The 22,920-nt window shown below is 41.6% G+C and overlaps 1 protein-coding gene across 1 annotated transcript; it reads right to left on the bottom strand.

Moving 5' to 3' along the window:
- Nucleotides 1-289: 289 nt before the first annotated feature.
- Nucleotides 290-21,892, bottom strand: il15l (interleukin 15, like). Its single transcript, XM_062062115.1, has 4 exons — nucleotides 21,507-21,892; nucleotides 21,378-21,422; nucleotides 21,185-21,313; nucleotides 290-769 (listed from the first exon to the last, which is right to left on the bottom strand). Exons 1-4 carry the CDS (start codon nucleotides 21,630-21,632, stop codon nucleotides 638-640), a joined length of 432 nt encoding a protein of 143 aa, XP_061918099.1. The 5' UTR covers nucleotides 21,633-21,892; the 3' UTR covers nucleotides 290-637.
- Nucleotides 21,893-22,920: the final 1,028 nt, after the last annotated feature.

Here is a 22,920-nt window from a genome sequence, read left to right as displayed (position 1 = left end):
ATATGTATATATTTATATATGTATATAAATATGTCTATATATATATGTATGTACATATATACATAAATACATATATAAATGTATATGTATATGCATATTTATAAATATGTACATGTATTTATATATATTCATATATATGTGTATATGTATATATTTATAAATGTATATATATGTCCATATGTGTATTTATGTATGTACATATATTCATACATACATATACATATATAAATGTATGCACAAACATACATATATACACATACATGTATAACATGTGTAAAACACCCTCATTTTGTAGGTGTGGCAGCTTTCATTTTGCGTTGGCGCCGTGTGTGGGTTAAACCCTGGTAAGGTGAATGAAGATTGTGAAGCATCAGTCAAAAAGACCGCTTTTTTCAAGCCGGGATCCTGCAATGACTTCTTCATTGATTGTAAATCTTACATCACCGCAGAGGAATGTGGTCTTTTGAAGGTGATCAGCAATAGCTCCATGTGCTAGAACATGTCCTCAACTTTCAGATCCTGCTGTGCGTGAGAGAAAATCGTCTCATGGAATATCATAAATTAAGACTTTGCAGACTCAATCCGCTTTCTGCCTCTCGTGGTCAGCATTGGCGAGTCTTCATTCGAAGAAGTGTCCTCAGTGCGGAGAAGAAGAGTCGGAACGGGCGTTGATATACTGCAGCGTTTTAGAGAGCTGCGAGAGGAACTCTTTGGCGTCCTTCTCTTGGTGAAGCTCACACTGCCAACAGTCAGGCTCGCGCTGTGGGGACTGCACACATGATAGTAGATTAGGGTCACATATCACTCTTCAAGACACAGAGAACTAAATAAGATACTGTAGATTCCAGACTAGGGTTGTCCCGATATCAATATTGTGGTACGAAATGTATTTCGATACTTTTCAAGGGCACCACAAAAACGTTTCATTATTGGCTTTATTTGGTAAGACTTTACGACGGCATTGATGTCCAACGTTGGATCAACGTTGTTGGTTGAGAAATGACCACATTTCAATGGTCAAATCAATGTCATAACCTGACATTGATAAAACGTGGTCAAAATGCATGTTGTTTCAACGTTGTATTTGTGTTGTGGAATATTGGTTGGGAAAATGACCAAAATTCAATGGTCATTGATTGATTGATTGATTGAGACTTTTATTAGTAGGTTGCACAGTGAAGTACATATTCCGTACAATTGACCACTAAATGGTAACACCCGAATAAGTTTTTCAACTTGTTTAAGTCGGGGTCCATAATCAACGCCAGAACCCACTATTGATAAAACGTTGTCAAAAAGAATGTTGTTTCAATTTTGTATTTGTGTTGTACAATATTGGTTGGAAAATGACCAACATTTTAATGGTCAAATCAATGTCAGAACCCAACATTGATTAAACATTGTCAAAAAGAATGTTGTTTCAACGTTGTATTTGTGTCATAGAATATTGGTTGGGTTATGACCAAAATTCAATGGTCAAATCAACGTCAGAAGCCGACATTGAATAAACATAAAAAAGCATGTTGTTTCAACGTTGTATTTGTGTTGTAGAATATTGGTTGGGAAAATGACCAAAATTCAATGGTCATAATCAACGCCAGAACCCACTATTGATAAAACGTTGTCAAAAAGAATGTTGTTTCAATTTTGTATTTGTGTTGTAGAATATTGGTTGGAAAATGACCAACATTTTAATGGTCAAATCAATGTCAGAACCCAACATTGATTAAACATTGTCAAAAAGAATGTTGTTTCAACGTTGTATTTGTGTTATAGAATATTGGTTGGGTTATGACCAAAATTCAAGGGTCATAATCAACGCCAGAACCCAACATTGATTAAACGTTGTCAAAAAGAATGTTGTTTCAACGTTGTATTTGCGTCATAGAATATTGGTTGGGTTATGACCAAAATTCAATGGTCAAATCAACGTCAGAAGCCGACATTGAATAAACATAAAAAAGCATGTTGTTTCAACGTTGTATTTGTGTTGTAGAATATTGGTTGGAAAATGACCAAAGTTTTAAAGGTCAAATCAATGTCAGAACCCAACATTGATTAAACATTATCAAAAAGAATGTTGTTTCAACGTTGTATTTGTGTTATACAAACCCCGTTTCCATATGAGTTGGGAAATTGTGTTAGATGTAAATATAAATGGAATACAATGATTTGCAAATCATTTTCAACCCATATTCAGTTGAATATTGTCAGGCTTGTCCCTGACAGTTTGGCTATGTTTTAGTTTTTCCTGTGCGTTTGTCTTGGTTTCCTGTTCTTAGTTTCCTGTCAGTGCTTTTATTTTGTATTCATTTCCTGAGTATCCCTGAGTGTTTTGTCCCCTCAGCTGTGGCTGATTGGCACCTGGCCACACCTGGTGCCAGTCAGCCAGCTGCTTTTTAAACCTGTCCTGCCCTCCAGTCACGGCTGGATCATTGTCATTATAATACTTGTCACTTGTCACTTGTACCTGTAGCTTCTACCTATTTGTCGTTGTAGCTCCGTCTACTTTTGTCCACTCCGCTTTAGTCATAGTTCCTTCGTGTCACAGTAAGTGTTTTTGTTTATTGTCCACAGTTAGCCTTTGTGCTATTTTAGTTTATAGCCTAGTTTGTTCTCCGCCTTGGGCGCGCCTTTTGTGTGTTCCCTTTTGTTTGTTTTTTGCTATAGAGCTGAATTAAATCATGTTTTCCTGTTCAACGCCTGCCATCATCTCTGCATCTTGGGGTTCGTCACCAACAAACTTTGACAGAATGATCCAGCCCACAGCTGAGGGGACAAAACACTCAGGGATACTCAGGAAATGAATACAAATTAAAAGCACTGACAGGAAACTAAGAACAGGAAACCAAGACAAACGCAGAGGAAAAACTAAAACATAGCCCAACTGTCAGGGACAAGCCTGACAAATATGCTACAAAGACAACATAGTTGATGTTCAAACTGATAAACATTTTTTTGTTGTTGCAAATAATCATTAACTTTCGAATTTGATGCCAGCAACACGTGACAAAGAAGTTGGGAAAGGTGGCAATAAATACTGATAAAGTTGAGGAATGCTCATCCAACACTTATTTGGAACATCCCACAGGTGAACAGGCAAATTGGGAACAGGTGGTTGCCATGATTGGGTATAAAAGTAGATTCCATGAAATGCTCAGTCATTCACAAACAAGGATGGGGCGAGGGTCACCACTTTGTCAACAAATGCTTCAGCAAAATGTTGAACAGTTTAAGAAAAACCTTTCTCAACCAGCTATTGCAAGGAATTTAGGGATTTCACCATCTACGCTCCGTAATATCATCAAAGGGTTCAGAGGATCTGGAGAAATCACTGCACGTAAGCAGCTAAGCCCGTGACCTTCGATCCCTCAGGCTGTACTGCATCAACAAGCGACATCAGTGTGTAAAGGAAATCACCACATGGGCTCAGGAACACTTCAGAAACCCACTGTCAGTGACTACAGTTGGTCGCTACATCTGTAAGTGCAAGTTAGAACTCTCCTATGCAAGGCGAAAACCGTTTATCAACAACACCCAGAAATGCGTCGGCTTTGCTGGGCCTGAGCTCATCTAAGATGGACTGATACAAAGTGGAAAAGTGTTCTGTGGTCTGACGAGTCCACATTTCAAATAGTTTTTGGAAACTGTGGACGTCGTGTCCTCCGGACCAAAGAGGAAAAGAACCATCCGGATTGTTGTAGGCGCAAAGTTGAAAAGCCAGCATCTGTGATGGTATGGGGGTGTATTAGTGCCCAAGGCATGGGTAACTTACACATCTGTGAAGGCACCATTAATGCTGAAAGGTACATACAGGTTTTGGAGCAACATATGTTGCCATCCAAGCAGCGTTACCATGGACGCCCCTGCTTATTTCAGCAAGACAATGCCAAGCCACGTGTTACATCAACGTGGCTTCATAGTAAAAGAGTGCGGGTACTAGACTGGCCTGCCTGTAGTCCAGACCTGTCTCCCATTGAAAATGTGTGGCGCATTATGAAGCCTAAAATAGCACAACGGAGACCTCCGGACTGTTGAACAACTTAAGCTGTACATCAAGCAAGAATGGGAAATAATTCCACCTGAGAAGCTTCAAAAATGTGTCTCCTGAGTTCCCAAACGTTTACTGAGTGTTGTTAAAAGGAAAGGCCATGTAACACAGTGGTGAACATGCCCTTTCCCAACTACTTTGGCACGTGTTGCAGCCATGAAATTCTAAGTTAATTATTATTTGCAAAAAAAAAATAAAGTTTATGAGTTTGAACATCAAATATCTTGTTTTTGTAGTGCATTCAATTGAATATGGGTTGAAAAGGATTTGCAAATTATTGTATTCCGTTTATATTTACATCTAACACAATTTCCCAACTCAAATGGAAACGGGGTTTGTAGAATATTGGTTGGAAAATGACCAAAATTCAAGGGTCATAATCAACGCCAGAACCCAACATTGATTAAACGTTGTCAAAACGAATGTTGTTTCAACGTTATGAGCAACTGCTCAACGTCAGGACCTAATTCAACAAGTTCTCAACGTCGTTTCAATGTCTCGTGCCTGCTGGGACGCAAGTTGTAGCACTTCCTCGTCCAATCATTTTGGATGAGGATCAGTCCATATGGCATGAGCGCGGGGCAGAAAGAAATACAGGGAAAAACAAACAAAAAAACCCAGAATCCAAGCAAAAACGAAAATGTGTTGCAGGAAAATGGAGATCGAAGAAGAACAGCTTGAGTGACACAGACTGCTGAGAGTAGAACAGTGGAGATGTTTGACAGCAGCTGCTGCTCCACTGCTCTGATGACAACACACGAGGAGATAGAGAATAAAATATTACTGCATATTAATAAAATGGAGATATTACGGTAAGCAGGTTTACACTAGAGATGTCCGATATTATCGGCCAAATGCTTTAAAATGTAATATCGGAAATAATCGGTATCGGTTTCAAAAAGTAAAATTAATGACTTTTTAAAACGGCGCTGTACGGAGCGATACATATCCGGTAAAACACGGACGTAGGGAGAAGTACAGAGCAGATGCGTCTTCCAGTCAGCAGCCCCTCCTCTCTCCTCTCTCCCCTCTCCCCTCTCCCACACACAACACAGGAGTTGACGACTGCAGCATGAGAGCAACAACAAGAGTGTGTTGTTGCCGGTGCTGTAGCCGTGGTTAACAAGCGAGCTCGCTCGGTGACTGGCTAACGACACCATGTCTATGGTTTGGGATTATTTTAAAGGCCTACTGAAAGCCACTACTACCGACCACGCAGTCTGATAGTTTATATATCAATGATGAAATCTTAACATTGCAACACATGCCAATACGGCCGGGTTAACTTATAAAGTGCAATTTTAAATTTCCCGCTAAACTTCCGGTTGAAAACTCCTTTGGATGATGACGTATGCGCGTGACGTAGCCAGTGAAACAGAGGTATGGCTCCCCCATTGAAGTCAATACAAACTAGCTATGTTTTCATCTCATTATTCCACAGTATTCTGGACATCTGTGTTGGTGAATCTGTTGCAATTTGTTCATTGCATTATGGAGAAAGAAGCTGAGCAAGCAAAGAAGAAAGTTGTCGGTGCGAAGCGGAGTATTTTACGAGGGAAGTCAGCAACACAACACAGCCGGCGTTTCATTGTTTACATTCCCGAAAGATGCAGTCAAGATCGAAGAACTCGGACAACAGAGACTCTTACCAGGAGGACTTTGACTTCGATACACAGACGCCTGTAGAGAACTGGGACAACACAGACTCTTACCAGGATTACTTTGATTTGGATACACAGACGCAGACGTGGTACCGTGAGTACGCAGCTGCGCTTCCAAACATTTGATCGCTTGCCCGTACGTGCGTGTCACATACGTAACTTTGGTTAAATATATAAGCTTTATGAACCTTGGGTTAGGTGAACGGTCCTTTGGGCTGAGTGATTGTGTGTGTTGTGCAGGTGTTTGAATTGTATTGGCGGGTTATATGGACGGGAGCTAGTAGCTAGTGGCTAGGAGCTAGCATAACAAACACTTAGGTGTTTTTATGCAGGATTAATTTGTGGCATATTAAATATAAGCCTGGTTGTGTTGTGGCTAATAGAGTATATATATGTCTTGTGTTTATTTACTGTTGTAGTCATTCCCAGCTGAATATCAGGTCACCCCCGGCTCTCACAGCATCTTCCCTATCTGAATAGCTTCAACTCCCCACTAGTCCTTCACTTGCACTTTCCTCATCCACAAATCTTTCATCCTCGCTCAAATTAATGGGGAAATCGTCGCTTTCTCGGTCCGAATCTCTCTCACTTCTGGCCGCCATCATTGTAAACAATAGGGAACTTTGCGGAAATGTTCAACTGACTACGTCACGCTACTTCCGGCAGGGGCAAGGCTTTTTTTGTCAGATACCAAAAGTTGCGATCTTTATCGTCGTTGTTCTCTACTAAATGCTTTCAGCAAAAATATGGCAATATCGCGAAAGGATCAAGTATGACACATAGAATAGATCTGCTATCCCCGTTTAAATAAAAAAAAATCATTTCAGTAGGCCTTTAAAGTGTCTCTGACGGATAAAAAAACTGGCAATTTGCAATGACTGCAAAAAGTTGGTTATGCCAGGAGGAACCAAAACGTCTTCCTTTAATACGAGCAATTTGATCTCCCACCTCTTCAAGAATCATAAGGAGATACACGATGAATACAAGCGGAAGATGGATGAAAAGCAAACAGCAAAAAAAAGTAGTACCACACAGTTGTCGCTTAAAGACTTCGCCGAGAAAAAACAAAAACACAACAAAAACCACCCCAAGGCGAAAGCCCACACAATATGGCAAAAGCTGCGGTAGAGTTTGGTGTGGCTAGTCTGCCCTGCATGGCGCACACTTGGCAGCTTGCAGTGAACAGAGGTGCCCTGTCTCAACGCAGCATTTCAGAAGCTCTGATTGACTGCTAGGCCACTTCAAGCACTCACCACTCGCTTGCAGCACATTTGTGTTACTCATACAAATACGTTAGAGCAGGGCAGATTGAGCCCATTTTATAATTTCCTGTTATACAGTATGCAAGGCAGTCTTGCACTAAAGGAGGACTATGTTATTGTTTACTTTATTACTCTAGTATACTCTGGACCAGGGGTCACCAACGCGGTGCCCGCGGGCACCAGGTAGCCTGTAAGGACCAGATGAGTAGCCCGCTGGCCTGTTCTAAAAATAGCTCAAATAGCAGCACTTACCAGTGAGCTGCCTCTATTTTTTAAATTGTATTTATTTACTAGCAAGCTGGTCTCGCTTTGCTCGACATTTTTAATTGTAAGAGAGACAAAACTCAAATAGAATTTGAAAATCCAAGAAAATATTTTAAAGACTTGGTCTTCACTAACTGACAAAGAAACAGATAACAGATTTGGTGTCCAGTTCAAAGTGTGACATGATTTATTTAAAAATTTGAGAGTTGACTTTTGTATTTTACATTTGTTATTATTTGTACAAACAGGGTGCAAAGTAATTCATGATTTGTTAAAAAATGTTAGTGGCTAGCTAGTTAAAATGGGATATTGTGATTTCACAAGACTGTCTTAGATGTGATCATTTGAAAATGTTCAATTTGAAAAATGTGCACTTAGAGAAAATATAAAAATAAAGTGTTGCATGTTGATATTTATCTGTTTCTATATATATTTATTGTGAGAAATCATTAAGATGATCAGTGTTTCCACAAAGATAAATATCATTAATTATTAATAATAACATAGAGTTAAAGGTAAATTGAGCAAATTGGCTATTTCTGGCAATTTATTTAAGTGTGTATCAAACTGGTAGCCCTTTGCATTAATCAGTACCCAAGAAGTAGCTCTTGGTTTCAAAAAGGTTGGTGACCCCTGCTCTGGACTGAAGCTGTGTGCCTTCATTGTTTTTGTAGCTGTTGTTTTGAGGCATGTTTAAAAAAATAAATAAATAATGCACTTTGTGAAAGTCAAAGTATAGTATTTCCCATAGTTGTAGTGGGTATCAGGATTATCTCAGGGAGAGCATGTCCCAAATTCCAAGCTGCTGTTTTGAGGCATGTTAAAAAAAATAATGCACTTCAATAATAAATATGGCAGTGCCATGTTGGCATTTTTTCCCATAACTTGAGTTGATTTATTTTGGAAAACCTTGTTACATTGTTTAATGCATCCAGCGGGGCATCACAACAAAATTAGGCATAATAATGTGTTAATTCCACGACCGTATATATCGGTATCGGTTGATATCGGAATCGGTAATTAAGAGTTGGACAATATCGGAATATCAGATATCGGCAAAAAAGCCATTATCGGACATCTCTAGTTTACACTCTTCCGGCATGGCGTGGATGTGGATAAGACATTCATAAATGGTTCAAAACGGTCACCTATTAAACTTCAAATGAAATAAATAGCCAGTGATGGGCAAGTTGGAAAATGTAGTAAGCTAAACTACAAATTACTCTCCAATAAATGTAGCTAGCTACAGGGGAAACCATCCCGGAGAATTGTCGCAAGTTACACGGCAGAAGTAGCTTGCTACATACATTATGACCCCCAGTATGCCATGGATTAAACTACAGACCCCCATTTAACGGCTATATAGCTATGTGCCCACATGTATAATGTTAATGTAACTGAGAGTGTACAAATATTACTATTAACTATCTGTCTTTTAGTTGGGGACACCCGACAACTACCTCTAGGGTCCCCTGCACCCCACTGTATGTATTTATTTGAGTTTGCCTTTTCTTTGGCCCACCCTTACGATGCTATTTATTTTCTCTGCCTACAGTAAAAAACAGCATCGATCTATATATTGACAACAAAATCAATTACGTGTGTGTTGTTTGCACCCCAAGTAAATTTTTTTCACCATTTATAATAGGAATGCTCTTCTTAGTGGACGTCGTGATCTCAGAAGCCATAAGGCAGGTTAAGGAGTGTTCAATGTCCAAAAAAAAATCCTATTTCCAAGGTAGAGTGCAACAGGGATACGCACAGAACAAGAACAGCGCATGAAAAAGTGGCCAACAACGGGAGACAGGTTTGAATCGCCCTCTAACACCTGGTGAGGTCATTGATGCAAACGAGCCGCAGGTGAGGAGCTCTGACAACAGAATTGTTGTGTTCATTCAAGTTAATCTTAAATACTGTTCTTATACTTGAATGCCTATTGGTAATGTGTTCTACTGTCTTACTCAGGCTATTTACGTTGTGCTTTTTGATACCTTGAAGCCACCGTAGTTGGGCTGGGCCTTTTGAGGAAGTTACTGAAATAAAGGAGAGTGCTGTTGTGAAGTTGAGCGAGGCTGTTGTGTCTGTTATTTGAACATAACATTTGGCGAACGAGGATGGCTGACACACCTATATTCTCCCTGCCACCTCCGGACCCGTTTCTACCCCTCCCGGGCGATCCTGTCATTCCCTGGAATCAGTGGAAATCGTCTTTTGAGACGTATCTTTTGGCCACAGGTTTGGACAATGCCACTAGCGCGAGGAAGCGCGCCATTCTCCTACACCTGCTTGGAGCGGAGGGGAACAGAATTTTCAATTCTCTCAGCGGTACGCTGGACACTTATGATGCAGTCATAACAGCTTTGAGCGGACATTTTGTAAAATCACAGAATATCCTACTCCGCCGGTTGGAGTTCAGACGAAGATGTCAGCGCCCGGGTGAGTCTGCCAGGCAGTATGTAGCAGATTTAAGAGCCCTATCACAGAACTGTAATTTCGGCAACCTCACTGATGAACTCATTCGAGACCAGCTCATTGAGAAAACGTCTAATCCCAGAGTGCAGGAGGAGTTGTTACTCAAGGATGCAACTTTGACACTTGATGACGCACTAATAATCGCAATACAAGTGGAATCGGCTACTGAATGTGCGGCCAAAATTGCGGAAAATAAGCCTCATAGGCCTACCCCTGTTATTGAACAGTCAGTGCAACAGCTATCAACCTCAGACCCTGATGCTGCTATACAGGTAGCGCGTCCCCAGCCAACACGTCAACAGAGACGGTGTGGGAATTGTGGCTCCAACCGCCATGCAACAAGGGCCCAGGACTGCCCTGCTAGGGGCCAAACTTGTCGCCGTTGTCAGAAGCCTAACCACTTTGCCAGGTGGTGCCGGTCCGCTCCGGCCGATTACCCTGATGCACAGTCACATGACCCGGCGGTGCCTGTGCGCACTGTAGGCCCCCACTCAGCGACTTTCTCGAGGTGCCCTGTTTACCTGGATGACTGCTGTGTCCCTCTCCTCCTCGACACTGGGGCCAAAGTGTCACTACTGAATGTCGACACCTGCAACCTGCTCTTCCCGAACAGACAGCTACAGCCCCCGTCCACTGCCCTCTGTGGCTACGGCCGCAGCAAAATCGATGTCGTCGGCCTTCTCTACCTCCCGGTTCGCTACACCTCTACAGCTGTGGACCGTTTCCCGTTCCACATCACGCGCCGCGGCGAGAACATCATGGGCCTCGACCTCTTCACTAGCCTGGGTTTTACCCTGCAGGACAACAGCGGTATGCGGATTCTACACGTAGCGTCTCCGAGGCAACACGACCAGCCGGAGCTGTTTAACGGCCTGGGCTGCCTCAGCTCATTTACACACAAGCCACTCCTGGACCACAGCGTGCCTCCCGTGGTCCAGCCCCTTCGCCGTGTTCCCCTGGCTTTGCGGGACGGCGTTACGCAGGAGCTTCAACGCCTCCAGGCTGGTGGAATCATAGAGCCCATCGACGCTTCCCCATGGGTGTCCAACATTGTCATCGCCAAGAAGAAGTCGGGCGGACTGAGAGTCTGCGTCGACCTCCGCCAAGTGAACAAGGCAGTGGTGCCTGACAAATATCCTCTTCCTACGACGGAGGAACTCACTACACACTTCCACGGCTCCCGAGTTTTCAGTAAATTGGACTTGCGCCAGGGCTATTTACAAGTCCCTTTACATAAGGAGAGTAGGGAATTGACAGCGTTTATCACCCACACTGGCCTGTACCGCTACACGAGGATGCCTTTTGGGCTCAATTCAGCGCCGAGTTGTTTCCAGAAAATCATGTCCACAATCCTCGCTAGCTGCACTGGGACTGTGGCGTATCTGGATGATATTGTGGTGCATGGGCCAGATGCTGCCACACACGATGCCCGCCTGGAACAGGTTTTCACCGCACTCAAGCGCCACCATGCCACGCTGAACACAGAGAAGTGTGTTTTCGCTGCACCCGCCATAGACTTTGTTGGGTTCCGTGTCTCCGCCGACGGCATCTCGCCTCTCCAGTCGAACGTGGATGCCATCATCGACGTCCCCACTCCTGCGACGGCCTCCCAGGTGGCATCATTTTTGGGGATGACAGCCTACTACATGCGGTTCCTGCCTCAGTACTCCTCCATTACGGCCCCGCTCAGGATGCTGCTCAGGCAGGAGACACCATGGTCTTGGACTCCCAAGTGCCAGGTTGGTTTCGACGAGTTGAAGCGGCTCCTCACCACGTCTCCGATCCTGGCGCACTTCCAACTGGACAGCCCCACATTCGTGACCTGTGATGCTTCCGCAGTGGCTCTAGGTGCCGTTCTGTCACAGATCCATGATGGCGTAGAGAGACCGGTAGCGTTTGCCTCTCGGGCGCTCAGCCCCACTGAGCAGAAATATTCAGTGGGCGAACGGGAGGCACTCGCCTGTATATGGGCATGTGAGCGTTGGCATCTCTACTTATACGGAAGGTCCTTTACTTTACGGACGGACCACCAGGCCCTGACGACCCTGATGTCTACCTCTGGTGTGGGGCACAGGCCCCTCCGTCTTCACAGATGGTCAGACCGTCTGCAGCAGTATGACTTTCAGCTACAATTCACCCCTGGCAGGAATAACGTGGTGGCAGACTACCTGTCCCGTCCTGCCACCACCCAGGGCCCCGCTGTCTCCCCGGAGGACGAAGAAGACGTGGTCCACCTGGTCCACTCACCATTGAAGGACACTGTCTCCCTTCGTGATTTGGAGACGGCCTCAGCAGCCGAGCCTGTCTTCACCATGCTGCGTGACTACATCAGACACGGTTGGCCTTCCCGTGTCCCACCTGAGCTAGAGCCGTATTCCCGTGTGAAGAACGAACTGTCATGCTGGGGTGAGGCCTGCATCGCCCGGGGACACTGCGCTGTTATCCCAGTAGCCCTCAGAGGGTGTGTCTTACAGATGGCACACCAGGGTCACCTTGGCATAGTCAAACCCAAGCAAAGGTGCCGTGACACAGTGTGGTGGCCCGCCATCGATCGAGACCTGGAGGGACTCATCCGCTCCTGTGCAGCGTGCCTCACCAGTGGGAAGACTGGGCCACCCGCTTCGCCTCCACTCCAGCCCCTGGACTGGCCAACTAAACCATGGGACCATCTCCAGCTTGATATCTGTGGTGAGCTGCATAATGTGCCACACCACCAGAGGTTTCTTGTGGTGGTCTACGACCTGCATTCCAAGTGGCCTGAGGTGGCTCCCATGGGAACGGTCACCTCTGCTGCCGTCGTCGCCTTCCTGGACCGCCTGTTTTCCCGTTGGGGTTTACCCCGAGCCATCACCACGGACAACGGTCCTCAGTTCCTGTCCTCGGAGTTCACCGCCTACCTTGCCAGCAAGGGTATTACTCACATCAGAACCTCCGTCTACCACCCCCAGGCAAACGGGGGGGTGGAAAGGTACAACCAATCACTGAAGAATGGACTGCGTGCTCACATGTCCGAGGGATACTCGCTGGAGGCTGCACTGAATCAGACCCTCCTCCACTATAGGGCGACTGTCCACTCTACAACAGGGGTCTCTCCTGCCAGCCTCATGGTGGGTCGAGAGTTTGTGCTTCCCCTGTCGAGACTCCGCCCACCGATGGCCGCGAGCCCGCGACCATGCTCAGCAGCAGTCAAGTCTCGCGTCAAGGGACAACAAACTTCCATGAAGCAAAGGTTCGATCAGAAGCACAGGGCTAAATGGCCAGCTGTCAGAGTGTCGGACTGGGTCAGAGCGCGCCGGCCCCACCGCGCCAACAAACTGTCAACATTCTGGTCTGCTCCATACCAGGTCAGCCGCCAGCTGGGCCCAGCTTCATTTCAGTTAACCGATGGATCCCGTTGGCACGCTAGCTGCCTGCGCAAGGTACCTGCCCCTCCTCACCAGCCTCACGTCACAGGGGTGGCACCGAACATTCCCGCATTGGGGCCACGCCCTCCGGTGCCCGATCCAGTGGCAGCACCCCTCGCCCAGGCTGTGCCGGTCGCGCAGTGCCCTGCCCCAGCACCGGCCCCACTGCCGGTCCCCCTTGCTCCTGAGCCTCGGCCTGTTAGGGCCCGTGCACGCCCTGAGCGTTTTCAGGACTTTGTGGCCACCTTCCATACTTGAAGTTTTAAGAGAGGAGGGGAAATGTTGTGTTCATTCAAGTTAATCTTAAATACTGTTCTTATACTTGAATGCCTATTGGTAATGTGTTCTACTGTCTTACTCAGGCTATTTACGTTGTGCTTTTTGATACCTTGAAGCCACCGTAGTTGGGCTGGGCCTTTTGAGGAAGTTACTGAAATAAAGGAGAGTGCTGTTGTGAAGTTGAGCGAGGCTGTTGTGTCTGTTATTTGAACATAACAAGAATGCCAACAAAACAGGAAGTACATCCCAAAATAAGAGCACAAGACAGGAAGTGAAGCAAAAACCGAAGGAAAAACACCCACAAACTTAAGAAAGAACAGGTCGTAAACATGCCAGCCCTATTTTATGCTTTAAAAACAATTGCAGATCTACACGCTTGAGGCGATGCGTTTTGTATGCGTGAGTGATAAATAAACAGTTCTCAATCTTAAATCAGTTCCTCCAGAACCTTTGCAAATCCTTTTCAACCTCAATTGAATAAACTGTAAAGATGAGATATATAATGTTCGAACTGAGAAACTTCATTTGCAAATAATCATTAACTTACAATTTAGTGGCAGCAACACATTGCAAAAACGTTGGCACAGGGGCATTTTTACCACTGTGTTACATGGCCTTTCCTTTTAACAACACTCAGTAAACGTTTGGGAACTGAGGAGACACATTTTTGCAGCTTCTCAGGTGGAATTCTTTACCATTCTTGCTTGATGTACAGCTTAAGTTGTTCAACAGTCCGGGGGTCTCCGTTGTGGTATTTTAGGCTTCATAATGCGCCACCCTATTTCAATGGGAGACAGGTCTGGACTACAGGCAGGCCAGTCTAGTACCCACACTCTTTTACTATGAAGCCACTAGGGCTGGGAATCTTTGGGTGTCCCACGATTCGATTCAAAATTGATTTTTTTTTCAATTCAACACGATTCTCGATTCAAAAACGATTTTTTAAAATGTATTTATTTAATTTAAAAAAAAAAGAAAAAGAAAACAATACACAACAATACCATAATAATGCAATACAATTTCAAAACCAAACCCAATTTTGGAGTTCTGAACTTGTGATTTCTTGCAGTGTTAAGTGGTAATATTTCACATTAGTCCCAATTGACTCTATACCCTGATAAACAGCCATATTCAGTGATGACATCATTGATATAGTGTAGAGAGGAGTTAACATGTGACAGGTAGAGAATTATGTCGTCACAATACATCGATAGCTTATTATACTGAGAGCCAATTTTTATAACATGAATATTATTTTCACTTCTTATTTTTGCAGCTAAGGGTTCAATAACCAAATTAAATAATAATCCAGATGCAGGACATCCCTGTTTTACTCCTCTTTTTAACGAAAAAGGTTCTGAAATATGATTGATTTTGACTGATGCCATGGGCCTTGTATAAAGCATCTTAATCCATTGTATAAAATTATCTCCAAATCCAAATTTACGTAATGTGCAAAACATAAATGAGCAGTTTATGCGGTGGAATGCCTTCTCCGCATCAACAGTACATACTGCTGTGGGATAAGGGAGACTTCTAGCATAGTAAATAACATTAAACAATTTCCTTGTATTGTCTGAAGATTGTCGACCTTCCATGAAGCCAGTTTGGTCAGTATGAATACATTTTCCTATTACATTTGATAATCGTGTGGCTAAGATTTTTGCCAAGATTGAAAAGGATTCTCTATTCATTCAATACATAGATTTCAGCAGGATCTACCCCAGTCTGCTGACATGCAAGCAGAGTAGTAGATTTTTGTAAAAAGCTTTTATAATTGTAAAGGACAATGTTTTATCAACTGATTGCAATAATGTACATTTGTTTTAACTATTAAATGAACCAAAAATATGACTTATTTTATCTTTGTGAAAATATTGGACACAGTGTGTGTCAAGCTTATGAGATGCGATGCACGTGTAAGCCACTGTGACACTATTGTTCTTTTTTAAATTTTTTTTATAAATGTCTAATGATAATGTCAATGAGGGATTTTTAATCACTGCTATGTTGAAATTGTAACTAATATTGATACTGTTGTTGATAATATTCATTTTTGTTTCACTACTTTTGGTTTGTTCTGTGTCGTGTTTGTGTCTCCTCTCAATTGCTCTGTTTATTGCAGTTCTGAGTGTTGCTGGGTCGGGTTTGGTTTTGGAATTGGATTGCATTGTTATGGTATTGCTGTGTATTGTTTTGTTGGATTGATTAATTTAAAAAAATAAAAATAAAATAAATATAAAAAAAATGTATTAAAAAAAAAATAAAATCGATTTTTTTTTTTTTGTGCAAATATTTTTATTGAATTTTACAGTTAAAATCACATTTAACAGTCATACTTTGGTAAATTTTTAAAAAATGAGAATCGATTCTGAATCGCACAACGTGAGAATCGCGATTCGAATTCGAATCGATTTTTTCCCACACCCCTAGAAGCCACGCTGTTGTAACACGTGGCTTGGCATTGTCTTGCTGAAATAAGCAGGGGCGTCCATGATAACGTTGCTTGCATGGCAACATATGTTGCTCCAAAACCTGTATGTACCTTTCATCATTAATGGCGCCTTCACAGATGTGTAAGTTACCCATGTCTTGGGCACTAATACACCCCCATACCATCACAGATGCTGGCTTTTCAACTTTGCGCCTATAACAATCAGGACGGTTCTTTTCCTCTTTGGTCCAGAGGACACAATGTCCACAGTTTCCAAAAACAATTTGAAATGTGGACTCGTCAGACCACAGAACACGTTTCCACTTTGCATCAGTCCATCTTAGATGAGCTCGGCCCCACCATAGCCTGTGGCGTTTCTGGGTGTTGTTGAGAAATGGCTTTCGCTTTGCATGGTAGCGTTTTAACTTGCACTTACAGATGTAGCGACCAACTGTAGTTACTGACAGTGGGTTTCTGAAGTGTTCCTGAGCCTATGTGGTGATATCCTTTACACACTGATGTCGCTTTTTGATGCAGTACCGCCTGAGGGATCTAAGTTCACGACCTTGCTGCTTACGTGCAGGGATTTTGTCACGGCGCGGGCGCGCATCAGTGCACATTCATCTGTGTGCTGCACTGAGCGCAACTCCGAGAGCGCACAAGGCGCGCGCCAGAACGGCGGCAGCGAGCAGCTACAATCAATCGCCGGCAATCTGCACACCTGGAGCTGATGATCAAACCCGCTTTCAAAAGCCTGCATAACCTGCTATCCCACGCCAGAACGTAATCATCTGTTACGCAGTAAGCATCCCGTGTCTGGCTTCCCTCCCGAGTACTTGATCTCTGTGTCTTCCCAGCTTCCCGTGTTCTGATGTCCCTTGTGTCTTCCCACTGTGCTTCCCGTGTCTTCCATGATCGAGCTGTGCGCCTCGACTTCCCCTTTGGAATTTGGACTCCCTCCCTTTATCCTCGACCCCCGCTTTACACAAACTCCTTGACGCCTCTCTCAGCCCCACAGACCTCCCACTTGTCTCAAGGACCTTCTTCTGCTTAGCCCCTTTGGACTTGTCTGCTTCCTCATCCAACAATTAGGTAATACTCAACAGCTAATCATTCATACACATAGTCTCCCATCATACACCCCTTTTGGATTAGTCACACTCCATTCTCTTGTTTAGTTTATTTTCATTGTATTGTTTGTTATTATATACATTTATTAATATATATATAATAAATACATAGAGCAATATTGTCCCCTTGTGGTTCTGTGCCGTCACTCCTCCTGCAAACACAACAGATTTCTCCAGATTCTCTGAACCTTTTGATGATATTACGGACCTTAGATGGGGAAATCCCTAAATTCCTTGCAATAGCTGGTTGAGAAATGTTGTTTTTAAACGGTTTGACAATTTGCTCACGCATTTGTTGACAAAGTGGTGACCCTCACCCCATCCTTGTTTGTGAATGACTGAGCATTTCATGGAAGCTGCTTTTATACCCAATCTTGGCACCCACTTGTTACCAATTAGCCTGTTCACCTGTGGGATGTTCCAAATAAGGGCTTGATGAGCATTCCTCAACTTTTTCAGTCTTTTTTGCCACTTGTGCCAGCTGTTTTGAAACATGTTGCAGGCAACAAATTCCAAATGAGCTAATATTTGCAAAAAATAACAAAGTTTTTCAGTTTGAATGTTAAATATCTTGTCTTTGCAGTCTTTTCAATTGAATATATTTGCAAATCATTGTATTCTGTTTTTATTTACCATTTACACAACGTGCCAACTTCACTGGTTTTGTGTTCTGTAAATAAAAGGAAGAAAAATAATAATAATAATGATAATGATAAATAAAGTAAGAAACCACAGGCAGCTGTATTCCTGAATGTCCCTTAAGAGACATAGCAACCCGTGAGCACACAAAAGGCTTGTCAACAACCCACATTTCAAGTGTGTTTCAATCAGGGCTCATTTGGAGATTAGTATCTCCGACATATCTTGAAACTTTCCAGTACAAGCGTTCAATGTCAGCCTCATCTTCTCCAGTTTGAGAAAACAGAACATCTTGAATCCAGCACGTGTGGCAAGGGGGCGCTGTTGCCTTCCAAATTTAACACAATGAGTCTTCTAGCCAACAGAGGAGTGAATGCTACAATACTATTTTTGGATTTGTTCAGGGTAGCTGATTGAGGTGCTACCCCGACAAGTCCACTTGGAGGATTCGGTTCAATCCTTTGGCCAGTGACCTCAGACAAAGTGTTAAAAATGTCCCTCCAATAGCTGTTCAGGGATGGGCAGAGTCAAAACATACAGAATGTATTAAAGTACTTCACTACTGTTTAGTCATAATTTTTGCGCTTAAGAAACTTCTCTATGACTTTAGCTCCAGACTTCTTCCGTTTGTTTGAGATGGTCATTGCTGCCACAGGTGGTGGAGAAGTGTATTGCAACTGAGTATCGACGCGGCCCACACGGACCACAGTTGAGAAACAGATATTTTTTGGCGGCCCTGTAGGAGTTTTTGAAATGTGATTTTACAAAACAAAATTATGTAATTTTGCAAGATGAAATTCAAATATATATATATTTTATTTTTTATTTTTTTAATTTTTTTTAATTAATTTTTTTATTTTTATTTTTATTTTTATTTTATTTTTTTTTAGAAAAAAATTAGTTGTATTATGAGAAAAAAGTTGTCTTTGTCCATTTTTTTTAATGTTACAAGAAAAAATAATGCCATTTTACAGGATTCAAGTCAAAAATATTGTGAAGAAGTTGTTTTATTTTTTTTATTTTTTTTTTAGAAAAATGCAATATTGTGAGAAAAAAGTTATTTCACAAGAATTGTGTGAAAATAATTTAGGAAAAAAGTTGTAAATTTTTTAAGAACAATGTGTGCCATTTTACATGATTAATGTCAAATATATTGTAATCAAATCATTATTTTTAGAAAGTAAGTTACAATATTGTGAGAAAAAGTTTTCATTCAAGATTTTTAAAGAATATTCTGAGAAATAATTTAAATTTTAAAAGACCAAATTGTGTAATTTTACAAGATTAAAGTCAAATATATACTGAAACGATATTTTTTTTAAAAAATTTTTAAAACGCAAAATTGTCAGAAAAAAGTTATTTCACAAGAATTGTTTAGAAATAATTTAAGAAAAATATATAAAAAAAGTTTTACAATTTTAAAGAAACATGTATGGCATTTTACATGATAAATGTCTAATATATTGTGAAAAAAGTCATTTTTTTAACAAAGTAAGTTGCAATATTGTGAGAAAAATAGGTTTTGTTATTTTTGTATTTTTTTTTAGAAAAACGCAATATCGTTAGAAAAAGGTTATTTCACAAGAATTGTTCAGAAGTAATTTAAGAAAAAAATATATTTAAAGAAAAAAGTTTGATATTTAAAAAAAAAAAAAAGTATGCCATTTTACATGATTAATGTCAAATATATTGTGGGAAAAAGTTTTTTTTTAAGAAAGTAAATTGCAATATTGTGAGAAAAAGTTTTCATACAAGATTTTTTAAGAATATTCTGAGAAAATGTTTTAATTTTAAAAGCCAAAATTATGTATTTTTTTAAGATTAAAGTCAAATATATAATAAAAAAGGTATTTTAGGTTTTTTTTTTATTAGAAAAACGTAATATTGTGAGAAAAAAGTTATTTAACAAGAATTGTGTAAAAATAATTTAAAAAAATATATATTTTAAGAAAAAAGTTGTACATTTTTTAAGAAAAATGTGTGCCATTTTACATGATTAATGTCAAATATATTGTAAAAAAAATCATTATTTTTAAAAAGTAAGTTACAATATTGTGAGAAAAAGTTTTGCTTCAAGATTTTTTAAGAATATTCTGAGAAATAATTTTAATTTTAAAAAACCAAATTGTGTAATTTTACAGGATTAAAGTCAAATATATACTGAAATTGTATTTATTTTTTGAATTTTTTAAAACGCAAAATTGTCAGTAAAAGTGATTTCACAAGAATTGTTTAGAAATAATCTAATAAAAATATATAAAAAAAGGTTTAAAATTTTAAAGAAAAATGTATGGCATTTTACATGATAAATGTCAAATATATTGTGGAAAAAAGTCATTTTTGAAGAAAGTAAGTTGCAATATTGTGAGAAAAATAGTTTTTGTTATTTTTTTATTTTTTTTAGAAAAACGCAATATCGTTAGGAAAAAGTTATTTCACAGGTATTGTTTAGAAGTAATTTAAGAAAAAAATATTTTAAAAAAAGTTTTACAATTTTAAAGAAAAAAGTATGCCATTTTACATGATTAATGTCAAATATATTGTGGAAAACATTTTTTTTTTTTAAGAAAGTAAATTGCAATATTGTGAGAAAAAGTTTTCATACAAGATTTTTTAAGAATATTCTGAGAAAATGTTTTAATTTTAAAAGCCAAAATTATGTATTTTTTTAAGATTAAAGTCAAATATATAATGAAAAGGTATTTCAGGTTTTTTTTATTAGAAAAACACAATATCGTGAGAAAAAAGTTATTTCACAAGAATTGTTAAGAAATAAGTTAAGAAAAAAATATTTAAAGAAAAATGTATGCCATTTTACATGATTAATGTCAAATATATTGTGGAAAAAAATTCATTTTTTTAAGAAAGTAAGTTGCAATATTGTGAGGAAAAGTTTTCATTCAAGATTTTTTAATCCATCCAGGAGGTGGTTTTTAGGACTAAAAAGGACTCGGCGATGAGCGATTTTTGATGAACGGACTGGACATTGGTGGGCGGCCGAGGGTTGCTTTGTTGGGTCTGCTCCTGTCTCTGGCCATCGGGCGATGGCGTGGAACACCGCAGAGGCCACCACAGTGTATATGTTTTTTTTGTGTTGTTTTTACTTTTGTAGCTGTATGTATAAATGTCTAGTTGCATCAGCTCTTCTCTTTTAATGTATTTAACGTCCTTTGTGTTATTTGCTGTTTCCCTTTTACACACATGCTTTTGTGTGCTATGGCGATGAGGTTCCCCCCCCCCCCCCCCCCCCCCCCCTTGGCCTCAGTCTGGACCCCCTCTCCAGGGGCCCAGGCTTAGACTGAATATAGTTTTTCCTCACACCCTCCAGCGTTTACCTGTTTCTCACCTTTTTTTGTAAGGGGCGCCGGAAGTTGGCAGACCCGTCAGCGATCCTGTTCTGTCTCCCTGTAATGTTTGATCCTGTCCTGTCTCCCTGTAATGTTTGTCTGCTCTTGAATGGGATTGTGCTGAAAATCTTAATTTCCCCTCTGGGATTAATAAACAATTTCTGATTCTGATTTTCAGATTTCCGGAAGTCAACCCGTGCAGTCATTTTTTTTTGTGTCTGGTCAGTTCCCGACTCCTCACCTGGGTGGGGAGACTGTCCGCGAAGTTCTTGAGGCCCCGCGCCAGACCGGGTTTGTGGACGTTTTTCCATTCCTGGAGGAGGACTTTGACCTCGGCGGAAAAACATTCCAGGGTGGTGACGGGGCAGCGCTGCAGACAGAGGGAGAAGCGCTGTGAAGGGGGACAAAACCCATGGAAAGTGCTGAGGTTGTACCTGGTAGTCTCTCCAGGTGGGCGTGTACAACATGCAGCCTGCACACTTCGGAGGAGGAAAGGTAAACAAAGGTTAACAACGCCGGTCCTGCGTGGTATTTACACCGTTCTGGTCATCATCTCCTCCTACCAAAGTGGGGTCTTCCTTCATGAGGTACTCCACGTCCTGGACCAGGTCGGGACTCAAGATCTGGCCTTCCATCAGACAGGCCACGCACAGAACCATCCCCATGAGCGCTGACCTGGGTCTCAGCATGGCGCCATCATCTCCTTCCTGCACGCATCCCAGTGAAGAGCCACCGACCGGAGAGGCGCATGCCAAAGGGATCCCGGAGCGGCGCGTAAAACCTTCCTGCCGTCTCCTCCGGCGCTTCAGTCGCACATGGCTGCTGCCTGTCAAGGTTGTGAATGGACAACGTGGCCCCCGCCCGCATTCCCCGTCTCCTCGCTACTTCTTTTCCCAGCGAGGCTCTCCTCTTCCTCCCTGTGGCCGCACCTCTTTCCCGCACAGCTTTTGTCTTCTCCCCGCCCAAAGACGAGCTCTGTAGAGCCAGCACATCCCTGCTGGTCAAGACCCATGCAAGTCTTACGTCACGAGTGACACACCATTACTGCCGTGTCTTTGTGGACTATTTTGGTGCTTCCAGTCCCTTCTGAGTTAGCTGCAGAAGAACACCAAGATCACGTTGTGCCGACAGGAAAGCATATTTGTAGTCTTCAACTACAACTGCTTTAGTCAAATAAGGTCTGGGTGTTGCGTAGAACACCTGAAGGTTCTGTTTTGGTTCCGACTGGAAAAACCAGTTTCCTCCGTGTTATTAGAAATGTCTGATTTATGGCACCGGAAGACTTCCAAAGTTCGCAGCTGGGGAGGAAGCCAGTCACGTGACAAAGAGGAGGAACCACAGATCCCTTCCACATCAACAACAATGCTAATCCAACAGTGTGGTGGCTATTTTTGTGTTATGTATATTTCTCTAGTCCTGCATGTATTATTAAGTTAAATTAGCTTGGGCCTACTGCGCTACCGCATTTTAATGTTGGTCATTGCGGTGGTACTTGATGAATGCTTGGGCCTACTGCGCTACTGTACTTTAATTTTTCTCATTGTGGTTGTGGCAGCCATTTTTGTGTCATTTATATTTCTCTCGTCCTGCATATATTATTAAGTTAAATGAATCATATATTTGTCGAAAGATGGCTTGGGCCTACTGCGCTACCGCATTTTAAGGTTGGTGATTGCGGTGGTGCTTGATGAATGCTCGGGCCTACTGCGCTACTGCATTTTAATGTTGGTCATTGTTAGAGATGTCCGATAACATCGGCATGCCGATATTATCGGCCGATAAATGCTTTAAGATGTAATATCGGAAATTATCGGTATTGTTTTTTATTATCGGAATCGTTTTTTAAATTGTACTTATTTATTTATAAAAATTTTAATGTTGGTCATTGTCAGAGATGTCCGATAATATCGGCATGCCGATATTATCGGCCGATAAATGCTTTAAAATGTAATATCCGAAATTATCGGTATCGTTTTT

The sequence above is a fragment of the Entelurus aequoreus genome, linkage group LG10, assembly GCF_033978785.1.
Source record: "Entelurus aequoreus isolate RoL-2023_Sb linkage group LG10, RoL_Eaeq_v1.1, whole genome shotgun sequence".
Classification (NCBI taxonomy): domain Eukaryota; kingdom Metazoa; phylum Chordata; class Actinopteri; order Syngnathiformes; family Syngnathidae; genus Entelurus; species Entelurus aequoreus.
This window is presented reverse-complemented; position numbering and strand designations above follow the sequence as displayed.

Excerpts from the sequence above, each read along its gene's own strand:
- il15l (XM_062062115.1), bottom strand. The coding sequence starts at position 21,632 with ATGCTGAGACCCAGGTCAGCGCTCATGGGGATGGTTCTGTGCGTGGCC. Across the intron at positions 21,314-21,377 it reads CCACCTGGAGAGACTACCAG|CGCTGCCCCGTCACCACCCT; the intron begins GTACAACCTCAG and ends CTCTGTCTGCAG. Across the intron at positions 770-21,184 it reads CGGACAGTCTCCCCACCCAG|TCCCCACAGCGCGAGCCTGA; the intron begins GTGAGGAGTCGG and ends TCATGTGTGCAG.